At 37.5% G+C, this 12,974-nt stretch overlaps 1 protein-coding gene and 1 long non-coding RNA gene across 2 annotated transcripts; both read left to right on the forward strand.

Moving 5' to 3' along the window:
• Positions 1-8,686: 8,686 nt before the first annotated feature.
• On the forward strand, positions 8,687-10,047 carry LOC145423616 (uncharacterized). Its single transcript, XR_013904672.1, has 3 exons — positions 8,687-8,851; positions 9,530-9,618; positions 9,813-10,047. It is a non-coding gene; the product is annotated as an uncharacterized LOC145423616 (long non-coding RNA).
• Positions 10,048-11,099: 1,052 nt separating this feature from the next.
• On the forward strand, positions 11,100-12,029 carry LOC145423615 (uncharacterized). The gene is made up of 3 exons (XM_080296307.1): positions 11,100-11,502; positions 11,589-11,709; positions 11,841-12,029. Exons 1-3 carry the CDS (start codon positions 11,431-11,433, stop codon positions 11,999-12,001), a joined length of 354 nt encoding a protein of 117 aa, XP_080152433.1. The 5' UTR covers positions 11,100-11,430; the 3' UTR covers positions 12,002-12,029.
• Positions 12,030-12,974: the final 945 nt, after the last annotated feature.

Consider the following 12,974-nt stretch of genomic DNA (forward strand, 5'->3'; position numbering starts at 1 on the left):
TTTACTTAGTCTGTTCCACAGCTTCACTCCACACACAGAGATGCAAAAACTTTTTAATGTTGTACGGATACGAGGATGTTTTAAATTTAATTCCCCCCTCAAATTGTATCCCCGTTCCCTTTTAGAAAACATTTTTAGAATATTGTCAGGAAGCAGGTTATTTATTGCTTTATATATAATTTGTGCTGTGAGAAAATGAACCAGATCTGTGAATTTTAGAATTTTTGATTTTAAGAATAGTGGATTTGTATGATCTCTGTAACCAGTTTTATGGATTATCCTTATGGCCCTTTTTTGTAATATAAAGATTGATGATAGCGAACATTTGTAAGTATTGCCCCAAACCTCTGCACAGTAATTCAAATACGGTGCAATCAGGGAACAATAGAGAATGTGGAGTGATTTGTGGTCCAGAATGTGTTTTACTTTACTCAAGATTGAGACACTTCTTGAAATTTTGTTATGTATATGATTTATATGAGACTTCCAGTTTAATTTATCATCTATAATCACACCAAGAAACTTATGTTCAAGTACTCTTTCAATTTCCACACCATCTACATGAATCTGCACTTGTGCATTTCTAAGGGAATTCCCAAATAAGATAATTTTAGTTTTACTTAGATTTAGCGATAGTTTGTTCCTGTTAAACCATTTTTTAATTTTGCACATTTCTGAAGTAATTGTATCCAGCAGCTCCTTTAGATTCCCCCCAGAACAAAAAATATTTGTGTCATCTGCAAATAATACTAATTTTAATATATCAGATGCCTTACAAATATCATTTATATAAATAATAAATAATTTTGGACCCAGTACAGAGCCTTGTGGAACACCACAAGCAATGTCCAAGCATGATGAGGAATGGACACCCAGCTTCACAAATTGTTTCCGGTCACTTAAATAATTTTTCACCCATTGCAGTACAACCCCCCTAATCCCATACCGTTCCAGTTTATTAATTAATATGTCATGATTGATTGTGTCGAATGCGTTCTTGAGATCCAGAAATACTCCAGCTGCATACTGTTTCTGATCAATAGCATTCGTAATCTCCTCAATTGATTCGATTAATGCCAGAGATGTTGATCTTTTTGATCTGAATCCATATTGACTGTCAGAGAGTAATTTATATTTATCTAAGAATTTGTCTAATCGTTTATTAAACAGGTTTTCTAGGATTTTGGAGAATTGTGGTAGTAAAGAAACAGGCCTGTAATTTGTGAAGTGGCGTCTATCCCCGGTTTTATACAGCGGCACAACTTTAGCTATTTTCATTTTGTTTGGCACTTTTCCCGTCTGAAATGATAAGTTGCAAATATATGTTAGAGGTCCTACAATTCCTTCAATGACCTTCTTGACGATTTTCATGTCAATATCATTACAATCAGTAGATGTTTTATATTTACACATGTGTACAATGTCAATTATTTCTTTTTCCTCCACTGATGTGAGGAACATTGAGTTAGGGTTCCTATCAATCAGGTTTTCACTACAGTCTACTGATGGCAGTGACTCAGGAATTTGTTCTGCCAGTTTTGGTCCAATATTTACAAAATAATGATTAAAGCTGTTGACCTTATCAGCAGTGTTTTCCATAATATTGCCATTATCGATAAAGTATTGTGGATAACTTTGTTGTCCAGAATTATTTTTAATGATACCGTTTAAAACATCCCATATTCCTTTCATATTATGTTTATTGTTGTTCAATATTTTACTATAATACTCCTTTCTACATACACGTATAATATTGGTCAACTTATTTTTGTATTTTTTATATTTATTTTCAGCATCTTTTGTTCTTTGTTTTAGGTATTCCCTATAGAGTGTATTTTTCTTTTTACATGCATTTTGTAAACCCTTAGTGAGCCATGGTCTATCTGAATATTTGTGCTTTCTGTTGTATTTTATTGTTGGACAGTTTTTATCGTACAACTCCATGAATATTCTTAAAAATATGCCATATGCAATATCAATATCAGCTTCTTTGTACACATTGTCCCAGTCCTGATCTAATAGATCGTTCTTAAATGCAGTCATAGTTTCTTCCGTCCTTACACGTCTGTATCTCAGTTGTTCTTCATGCTGATTTTTCTTATAATTAGTGTCATAAACTGCAAAAACTGGTAGGTGATCACTGATGTCATTAATTAATAATCCGCTCACAATGTTGTTTTCCATATTGTTAGTGAAAATATTGTCAAGTAAGGTGGCACAATGTGGTGTAATTCTGCTAGGCCTGGTTATTTTAGGATGTAAACTCAAACTGTACATAGTGTTTAGGAATTCGTCGCTCATTTTATGCTTTTTTGGATTCAACAGGTCAATATTAAAATCACCACAGATAAACATAACTTTTTGATTTGTTTTAGAGAATATTTCCTCTATGAAGTCATTAAATACTTGAATACTAGAGCCAGGTGTTCTATATATACAGCTAATTATTACATTTTTTTCTTTTTCCTTATAAATTTCAATTGTTATACATTCTAGTAAATTATCAATTACAGTTGTCATACTTTCTACCACCTTGTAGTTTAGGTTTTTATCCACATACACAGCTACTCCCCCTCCACTCTTGTTCCTTCTATTTACAAAATTCACTTCATATCCCTCCAGTCCAAAGTCCATTCCTTTCTCCGCATTGATCCATGTTTCAGAAATGGCAATAATTCCAAATGGATTAGTTCACACTTTTAGATTAAACCTGTATTTTGTATGTTCTTGACCTTTTTACTTCTATAATAAAAGTTGTCCCTGATTTTAATTTTGACAGAGTATACTGTCATGTTTACCACTGATGAACTTGAACTGAGTAAGGAGCCTGATATTCAGTGTCTACCTCAAGGACCATTTGACATGATACATGGTTGCTGATAGACAGACAGTGGCTTTTTCTGTGATCACACCTGTGACCTTTAAGTAATTGGATGGTATCTCAAACCACTAGGTCACCTTGCCCATGCGATTGTCGTACTCATTGAAACTTTAGACCTCTGTCTCGTGCCTTGAGATCTGCTTTGCTAAATAATATGTACTGAACTACAGGATAACATATCAGTGATAGATTTTTATCTGGTCAGTTTCCTCTTTAGCTTCTTTTGACTTTGACCTTGCTATTTAAGGTATTTGCAAACACTATAGAAGAGTGGCTTAGGGCCTCTCAACCTGGTTCCCAGGAGTGTCGTCACGAACAGACAGTTTTAAAATGCACATATCTAAAATTGAACTTAAATTATTATGCATGTGATTATTGTTCTTAGTCTTTGGCTGTAGCACAACACTGGCAGGTGGTGACTTCAAAGTTTCAAGAAAATGGACTGTAAACGATGTCTTACAAGATTAAAACAAGAAACAGGGAAGCAAATCTGAAAAATCTCACTCACTCACACACTAATCTCAGCTTTTACTGTTTAAATATGTCCAAAGTGTCTTTAAATTGACAACTGTAGCAAGTCTGCCATATAATTGTCAACAGGTAGAAATGTTACAAGCCCGATTGGCCATCTTTTTTTTTTTTTGTTACCTTTTGAAAATTAGGCTCTGGCTGCTGAGCTGGGGTCTGCATGTACTCAGCTTTCATTTCTCAACATGACTCTGGGTTTTTAGCTAGATTTGCATTAGCATGCTGTCTGCGCAGATGCTTGTTATAATAATAGTATGCAGTTATTTCTGTCCTGGATCCAGTTTGCATGTTATCATCAGACTTAGGATCTTTTGTGGAAATAGAATAAAAGCCCAGATCCCCAATCCTCAAAAACTGAAGTTTTTTTTTTTTTTGCTCCATCCACCTAATGTGCAAATAAATGAAGAACGTTTGTCATGCAAGTAACAAATTTAAATGTGATGTGAACATTTGATACACTAACTCATTGCATTACTGTGTTAATGAAAAATGCAATGTCATTAATGTGTTAATTTGGAAGTTATTGCACGAAGACATTCTTAAGAATGGGAAACTGAGAGAAAACCCTGAGGTTTAACTTCCACAGGAACTGTAATGAAACTCAAGGGCAGGTCTTCAGCAGTGATGAATTTAAATATGAATTTTTGTTTCAAATCATCAATATATACAGAGGAATTCAAGAGAGTTTGAAAACTGAGTGTCTACAGCATCTCCAAAACACTGTGGAGGATATATCATGTTTAGGGTTCCATTTCAGCCAGTGATGTTGGGGAGCTTGTCAAAATTAATGAAATTATGTGATAAAAAAAAAAATAAAAAATGGAGGCCAATTCAGTGGTGAATTGACAGAAAATGGAACAAAAGACAGCCAATATCTAATAAAGAGCTTTGAATGTCCTTCAAGGAGCCTGGACAACTTTCTTGAAGACTACTTAAAGAAATTACAAAAAAGGTTGTTTAGGAGACTTCAGGCTATTTTCCTAAGTGTTAGGCTCAAAACATTTGCAGAACATACAAAAAACAAACAAACAAACAAACAAAAAACCCCTAAAAACTAAGAAAAATATTAATTAATCAATGTACATTTTCTGCCCATGGGACAATTCTCCCAATTTTACATAATGGGAAATTATTTTCTGTTGTTGTATTTAGTCTTCCAAAAGAAAAATAGAAATAAAACCTCAATGTCTGGTTTAAATGTTGTGAGATATGTAAGGCTAGAGAAATTCGAACAGTGTGTCATTCATATTAGGATTTAGTCCTGTGTGATAAGGTGTCAGGCAACCATGCACCAACATAGTTCTACCATCTGGGTCCAGCCAAGACATCTACAACACCAAAACAGCAAGGTAGTGCTTTTCCTTCTATTCTCTGGTTGAACCTGTCATTCCTACCTAACAGTTTTTTCTGAGTTCATTAAAAGTCCCTTTGACAGCAAGTGAATAGTTGCAAAGATAATAGTATATTAAAAAAGCACAGATTAATAAAGATACATAATTTTGATTCTGCTGAAAATTGGTAATTGCATGGTAATAACTTAGAAATTACCACATTATTACGCTCTTGTTTCCCTTGTTACCCTCCCATTACCCCTTTATTACTGAGCTGTAATAGAAAGTGCTACCCAGATATTTTGTTTTTTATTTCATTTCCATTCAGAAACAGCACAAATAGAAATTTGTTTAAGAAAGCATTTGTTTACATACAGAAAAAGCAGGGACATTAGATCAGATTCACCAAGTGCTCACCTAAGATGCACAGAGAGACACAGCCTAATGACGAACAATGTTGAAACAACGGAATTATAGTTGCCCTTTACTGCCAAGCATTTGCCAAGTTGTTTGTTACATCATAATGAGGAAAAATACCAAGGTAAAAAACATAAAAGCAGAAAAGGAAAGTTGCAGTGCTCAAATGAAACATTCTCTATCTTACACTCGGATTCAGTGCAGCCGAGTGTAGTTTATGTAGTGTCTGAAAAAAGCTGTTTTAGCTCATCACCCTTGCTTGACCGGCTACCCCGCACAAACATAAGGTTCGAGAAGCATGTGAGTGAGGCTTTTGTGCTTACGGCTGGACTGGCGTACCTGAAATAACTATTGGGAACTGACATACTTAAAGGTGTCCTCATGTCTACTTCAAATTATCTAAGATACATATTAATACCTGCTGTGAAAAGGGACCTTTGTCTCCATCATGACAGCACATGAGCAGACAACCCAACACTACATCACACTTTTTTATGGTCTCTCACTGACTCTATTTTTCTTTTGCCTGGCTGTTCCTTTTATGTCTATCACAATGTTACTTCACCACTTTTTCTCTTCTCTCTCTCTGTCTCCAGATAATTCTCATAAGTCCCTGACTCAGACACTCAAACACAGCATTCTTAATGAAGAACAATTTCAAGCCTGCCATCCTTCAAATGATGATGCGTTTTCCAAGAATACAAAACATGGAATAAAATGCAATCTGTGCGAATGGAGGTAGGTTTCAAAGCATCGCTTCATTAACGTAAATAGCTCAATTTAATTCTTTTAGAATAATTTTGACTTTGCCTAAAGTGACCAGAAATAAACAAAAACTTAAATATTGTAGCAATTTATGGAGTTCAACTACAAGAGCTACAAATGTTTGTACCTTGAAGCTGTTCTGGGTCAAATTCGATCTGTATTTTTTTTAGATAAATTTTGGTTTCCACCAGTGTGAATCAAATCAAAGACAATCGTGGTTTTAGGGAATCCTAAAACTGTGAAACTGTACATGCTGTCTCCATGTGCTTTTATTATGGTGGTGTGATAGAGGTCAATGGGAACTTTGACATTGTTATGAGCACTGTCTGGGTTTCCGTCACATTTGCCCAGGTTCCCGCAGAGAGACATTTGCTGGTCTTTGAAAGATCATGGGGGAATCTTTGAACTGTGAAAAAGTAAAACAGCAAAGTAGTGATCAAATATGGTGCTCATAAAGAACAGAGGTTATGCAGAGGTCAGAGAATGTCTTGAGAGATGGTGCCATGACATCGAAACAAGATCTGAAATAGAGTGGCACAGTAGTGGGGTAGTTAACATTGTTTCCTCACAATAAAAAAGGCTCCAAACCTGGCCAGGCCAAATCCTGACTGGAACCTTTCTGTGTGAGGTTTCCATAAAATCTGGAGTGGGCATCCTCCCACAGTCCCAAGACATACATGTTAGGTTAATTGGTGATGCTAAATGGGCCATGTATGTGAGGTAGGGAAAGTCCTTGAAGTATATAGAACAAAGCACTGTAACAAACATGTCTGGAACACACACAAGGTTTCCTACCACTGTTTTGAATGACCAGACTTGTTTGGAATAAACAAGTGTTCTAATTGTTAATTAATAGTGAGTTAATGTTGCTAAATTTCAATGGTAGCTATGGGGATTTCTTATGAGAAAGAGCTACAGAATGCTGGTGCCTCAGTGAAATATGTTTAAATCATTTATGACTGTTTTGTGTTCATGTGTTACATAAAAAACACAATCTTGTGTGATTATAAATGTTTTTCTCCAAAAAATGTGTGTTGTAAAATCTAAACATACTCCCTCCTTGCTTTCTGGAACATTCATTAAGGATTAATAAGCCAAACAGGCTATTTATGCTTTCCAAATTCATCGTTCAAAATTTGTTATGGACAATTATTATTATTGGGTCATAGACCTAGGTCAAATTGAGAAAAACCATGCAGGTATGGAATATGAATCAGTGGAACTTTGTGCGTCAGTAGTGTCTTACCAAATACATGTAATATGTTCACTGGCCTGATACCTATACTGTACAACTTATACTATGCAAAAGATAACTACAAAACCTTTTTTTTTTTTTTACTGAATTATTGGGTCTAAAAAAAAAGAAGGAAAAAAAAAAAAAAACGGGGACCCATCTGGCAAACTCTGTGACTCTATCCACTCCCAAGCTGTTGATAAAGTGCTTTCCAGTTGTCATTAGCTGAACTTTGATTCTAACTTTCACCATGGCTGTTGCTAGGTAACTTCTTGTCCTTTGCCTGTTGCTCTTTCAAATGCAGGTTATCTCTATATGGTGATGTCCTTGAGATTGTTGCTACATGCTCAAAAAGATAGCTTCTTGGGAGAACAGAATGGATATTTGTTTCCAGTACCACAATGAGCCTAATTTACAGATCTGCTGCAGGACAGGATTCAAGGACGCCAAAGCAAAGAAACCTACTGCTGATTAGTTTCCGAGCACCTATAATAAGTGTAGCACCCAACTCAAGTAGCTCTGGATTAACCCTCGGTTAAGATGGTGATAGTACTCTGAGTGGGGCCCTGGGTACGTTACTTATTTTATTGGTAAACAGGAGAAACGATAGCTAACCAGTTTTAACCTTTGTACTTATAAATCTTAATGTTGGCGGTGCCTCCACTTAGTGAAAATAAGGAGTTCTGTTTAATCTTCACTAAGAATAATGAATTTATCTAACATGCTAAACCTCTCTTTTACCTTTTTAATAACCCTTATCACTTGTAAACTCTGCAAATCATAAATATGACACAACACAAAACTTTAAATTCAAAATGTAAGATTTAGTCAAACCAAAGTATGATTTAAATAAAAAAAAACAATATTCCAAGTTCTGAAGTGTTTCCTTACAATTCAATTGGATGGTTTTTCCCTCTTCACAATTCACAGTCAATGTTTAGAAACAACAAATTTATCCAAGATATTCCCCTTTCAAGTTCAGTTCAAATTTGTAACCTTTTAGAGCTCCTTTACTGAAACCGTTGCAGGCCTGATCGTTGCTCGGGCTCGTTGGGCCAGAAAAAACACACAAATGGCCGCTTCGCTTGATAAACAAGCAGAAAACAAAACGCACGTGCTCGTGGCTACTCACAAATCCTTTGGGCTAAGTGCGAGGACAAGCTGAGGGGCTATGGAATCAGAACGATGCCACCTTGAAACGAAACCGAAAAATGGATTGAAACCGAAAAAAAATATTGTAACTGAAATAAATGTACTGAAAAATCTTGTATTGAAACCGAAAAAAAAATTGATAGTGAAAAACAATTAATTGAAACTGTAATTTTTTTGTTTTCGCTTACAATTTTTTTTTTTTCGGTTTCAATCCATTTTTCGGTTTCAATCCACTTTTCGGATTCCAAACCATTTTTCAGTTTCACTCTGCTGGCACTGTTTTGGCGTACGGGGGTGCGCTGGGGGGCGGGGATTCCGACCCGCATGTATTTGCATATATTATAATGCTGACCAATGACTGGAGAAGACACTGACGACGCGGCTGCGGTCACGGACAAACTCGCACGTGTCTGTTCGGGAATGGCAGATGCCGAGAGGTCCAGCGTTTACATTACCGACTATTTCAAAGTGACAGCCTGAGGTGTTCTTCAGTAAATTGGACTACCGGACAGGAGGATCTGAGGCCCCACCGCATTATTTTTGGTAAGTTAAATGTGTTTGTAAGCTAATCCGTAATTTAGGTCCTTAGCTAGCTACCTAAGGACCTAGCTAGCTAAGATGAGCACTCGGCTGTCGGGGAAACATGTTTTGTAAAGTTCGTTTAGCTACCCCGTGCAGGTGAATGGATTTACCCTGACTAAAGAAATCAAGAGAAACGCACCAGGCTGCTCAGTGACTAACCACGGTTACTGTACTTTTATTATGAGTATTATACTGTAAGAGCAACGGGCTGGACTCTGCTTCTGCTCCTGTGCAGAGCTGATTATTAAATATGTGCAAACAGCAGCATGTTTTCTGTCGCTTTCCACATGTGGAAGGACATTAAAGCCAACTTTTAAATTCCCCTCATTAGTCAATAGCTACGGATTAAATAGCAAAGCCCGATACTTATGTACTGAAACCAACTACTTCCGCTTGTCAGCTTAACTTAAAATGTTACATTTTTCCCCTGATTATTTTTTTTAGCTTTTTTTTTTTTTTACTGAGTTTGTTACAAATATTCAGGTTAAAAAACTGTCCAAATTATTTTTAATGAATTATGTTCACAAAGTCACATGTTCAGTACTCTGTACAGCTTGCATCCTTTAGGACAAATAATTTGAAACATTAATATTTCTTGTTCAATACTGAGCTGATAACACCTCTGTATGTTGTGACCAGGATGCAGCAGCAGACTGAACCTCGACTGAAACCTGCTCCATCATCTCATCTTTGCAGATGTCCATTTATAAAGCATCAACAACTCAAAGGTAAACATGATATTAGAAAAAGTGTTAGTAAGGCCTTTAAAACAAAAAAATAAACAGCTGTCGGCAGAACTGTAGGACTGAACAACTTCAGATCCCGAGTGTGTGAGGACGGAGAAGGATCTGCTCTATTTCAGATTTGAGAGATAAACTTTATATTTCAGTTTGTGATGATTCTGTTCTGTTTGTGATTACAGGAGCCGTCCTCAGATTCAGACCTCAGCACCACCCAGTGACAGCAGACAGATCATCCTATATCTTCAATCTTTGTAGTAACTCCAAAATTAACTGAAGAAAACAGTACAAAGGTTAAAGTACCACATGTGCTGTCAGTGAAAGCTGCAGCTGTTTTATTGATAAATTTAAAGACAAAAAGTCAAAAGGATTAATCACCCCTGTAACTGTGTCACTATACATCAGCATTAACAGTACCTCAGTTTGGTGTTTCAGAAAACTGCTGATCTCAGACCTGCACAACTTCTGTTTTAAACACTGAATGTACTCAGCTACATGAAGAGCACGTGATGTTTTCTGACACAATTACTGAAGGCTACTCGCCATACCAACACCAACTAAATGTTAAAATCTTAATATAAATGAGTAACAGTAGGTGGACATTAGGTAAGGCTGCAGCGATCTCGTGTAGAAAACTATTCAGCGCGTATATAAAACAGGTCAGCGGCTCCGAACCGTAGTAAAGGGACCTCTGGCTAATACGTCCGGTTCGTGTCGGGCTCATAGCTGAAAACTAGCTTTACTTTGTTGTCTGGGTCAAGTTTGCTAGCGAGAGACAGAGAGAGGCGTTGAAAGGCTGCTTATTGTTTCGGAGGAAAACAAGAACACGGTGTACAGTTGAGTCTTAACAGCTTACTTGCAGCTGGGCTCGTCAGGCACTCTTTTTGGCTTTAGTGGTTATTATTATATTTACATGCTTCCAGCTCCCGTTTCTGCTCCGTGACAGCTGTACTTCTCCTTTCTCTCCCTCCCTCGCTCACAGACACATAACGGGTATGGCAGTCCATTCTCCCTGCAGCACGGACTACACTGCCCATGAGGCTACATTGTTTAGGGCGATGCCTGTAACACTCTGCTATTGCCTTCATATTAAATAATTTTTGTATAATAATTTTTAGAGGCTCTTATTGCGTGTTTTGTTTGAGTTTCCACCGGCGTGGAATTACCAAAAAATAGAGAGACCATAGCCTAACATATGAAACAGGTAAATACCGCCATGTAATCCATTTATTTCAACAAACTAACTGTATTCTCAATATCACCTATTGAACAGTAATTGTAACGGATACATTTACTCATATTTTGTATTTTAAATACGTAACGCCGGTGCATGTATTATGTTACTGCCCAACACTGCCTGTTGAGATCCTGAGATCCGCTCCTAGAACACCAGCCTCCAACTCCTGAAGAGACACGGGCGTCCCTAAATTTAGCAAATATTAGCTTCAGGCTAGCTTGCTACGACGAATAGGCTAATACCAGCATTTTACTAGTGATGGGACGTTCTGTATCGAGGCTTCGGAGCGTGTGTCGAGTAATGGAGGGGGCGTTTCCGCGAAGCGCGTATCGAGGCTTGCTTCATTTATGGGAGGAGCTGAAAATGATGACGTCCGAAGCCTCGCTGCCCGGCTGTACCACGTGACTGGTTCATGAAGTGGTTCGAACTTTGCCGCGAGATATGACAGCGATATAAACCCCTCAGACTTCATTCAAAAATGTGGGTGTTTGATGGAGAGTTGCGGTTAGTGAGAGTTTGGAGACAGTTTGGAGGTTTATGAGAGTGAGGAAAGTCAGGAGAGAATGGAGCCAGCTAAGAAGAGGAGGATGTCCTCCCCTGTGTGGGAACATTTTGATCTTATTCCTCCCAACAAGGTATGTAAATTTCTACAGAAGATGTATTTTCATGATACTGATCGTGCAATACAATTTATGTTGAGCTGTCTTGACTTTTGTACAAGGTGAAGTGTTTGCTATGTGCCAGGGAGCTGGGATATGACAACAACAACACCTCATCCATGCTTAGGCACTACAGAGCTTTGCATGAGAATAAGGGGGACACCGATTGTGGAGCAAGACCAGGTGAGCCATCAAATGCAATGATAATATAGGATGCAGTAATGTTACTAAATGATATAACAATATTATACAACTGTTATAAGTTACGTGTGTGATATTTATATTTGTGCTTTATCTTTATTGTCTTTCCTCAGGAGAACAATCTCAAATAGATGAAGACCTGGTCAGCATGGTGATTGAGGACTCCCAGCTATTTAGCATTGTGGAGGACAAAGGATTCAAAAGATTTGTTAAATCATTAAATCCTAGCTATGTTCTCCCCACTAAAAAGGTCATAAAAGCAGTGAAAATTTAGTTTTTACAGAATAAAATGTGAACAGGCAGGACTGAGGCTCAAAGCCTCAGTGTGTAGCTGTCCATACCTCAACGTTACAAAAGCACAACTACTGTCCACACCCCAACCACACCTCACCTCACAGTAAATGATCATTTCCATTTCAAGCATTTCCAAATAATCATTTCCCATACTGCCACTATAAATATACACAGTATACTGCCATCACTACAATATACATGTTTTACACACTCCTTTTGTTGTTGACATTTACAGGCTGTGTGCAAAATGCCACACTCTTCAAATTCATGCCAGCTATTATTTTTACGTCCAGTAGGTGTCCTGCTAGAGCAAATGAAGCTTCATGAAGCTTCGCGTTGGGGTGAACCAATTGGATGAAAAGCTTCAGTGCTTCATGGGGCTTCATCTGCCCATCACTACATTTTACCACAACTTCACCAGATGTAGCTAAAAAAACTAAACTAATGTCCAGCCCAGTGGGACAGCAAGAAAAGATGACAAAAAATGATTACTTACTTGCGGTTTGGAGGTTCAAGCTGAAATTGAAGCAGCCATTGAAAGACGGGAAGAGAGAAAGATGGCAGCTTGGTCAGCACTAGTGGCCTCTATAATATATGCAAATACATGCGGGCCGGAAACCCCGCCCCCGGACGCCAAAACAGTGCCAGCAGATTGAAACTGAAAAATGGTTTGAAACCGAAAAATGGATTGAAACCGAAAAAAAATGGATTGAAACCGAAAAAAAAAATTGTAAGCGAAAACAAAAAAATTACAGTTTCAATTAATTGACTCTGCATCCACGGCTATTGTTTTGACTATTCTCCCGTTAGCTCTGGTACACAACCTCCTCCGGTAAGGTGCTGCTGCCGACTCTCACTAGCTTAGTTTTTCTTTTCTTCGCCTCACTTAGATCCCGCCTCCCTTACGTCTGATTGGACAATAGGTTTACATCAACCAATGGGATAAGAACAAA

Source organism: Astatotilapia calliptera, chromosome 22 (assembly GCF_964374335.1).
Source record: "Astatotilapia calliptera chromosome 22, fAstCal68.1, whole genome shotgun sequence".
Taxonomy (NCBI): Eukaryota; Metazoa; Chordata; class Actinopteri; order Cichliformes; family Cichlidae; genus Astatotilapia; species Astatotilapia calliptera.

Coding starts and splice junctions, on each gene's coding strand:
- LOC145423615 (XM_080296307.1), top strand. CDS start 11,431: ATGGAGCCAGCTAAGAAGAGGAGGATGTCCTCCCCTGTGTGGGAACAT. Junction 11,503..11,588: donor ATCTTATTCCTCCCAACAAG/GTATGTAAATTT, acceptor CTTTTGTACAAG/GTGAAGTGTTTGCTATGTGC. Junction 11,710..11,840: donor CGATTGTGGAGCAAGACCAG/GTGAGCCATCAA, acceptor GTCTTTCCTCAG/GAGAACAATCTCAAATAGAT.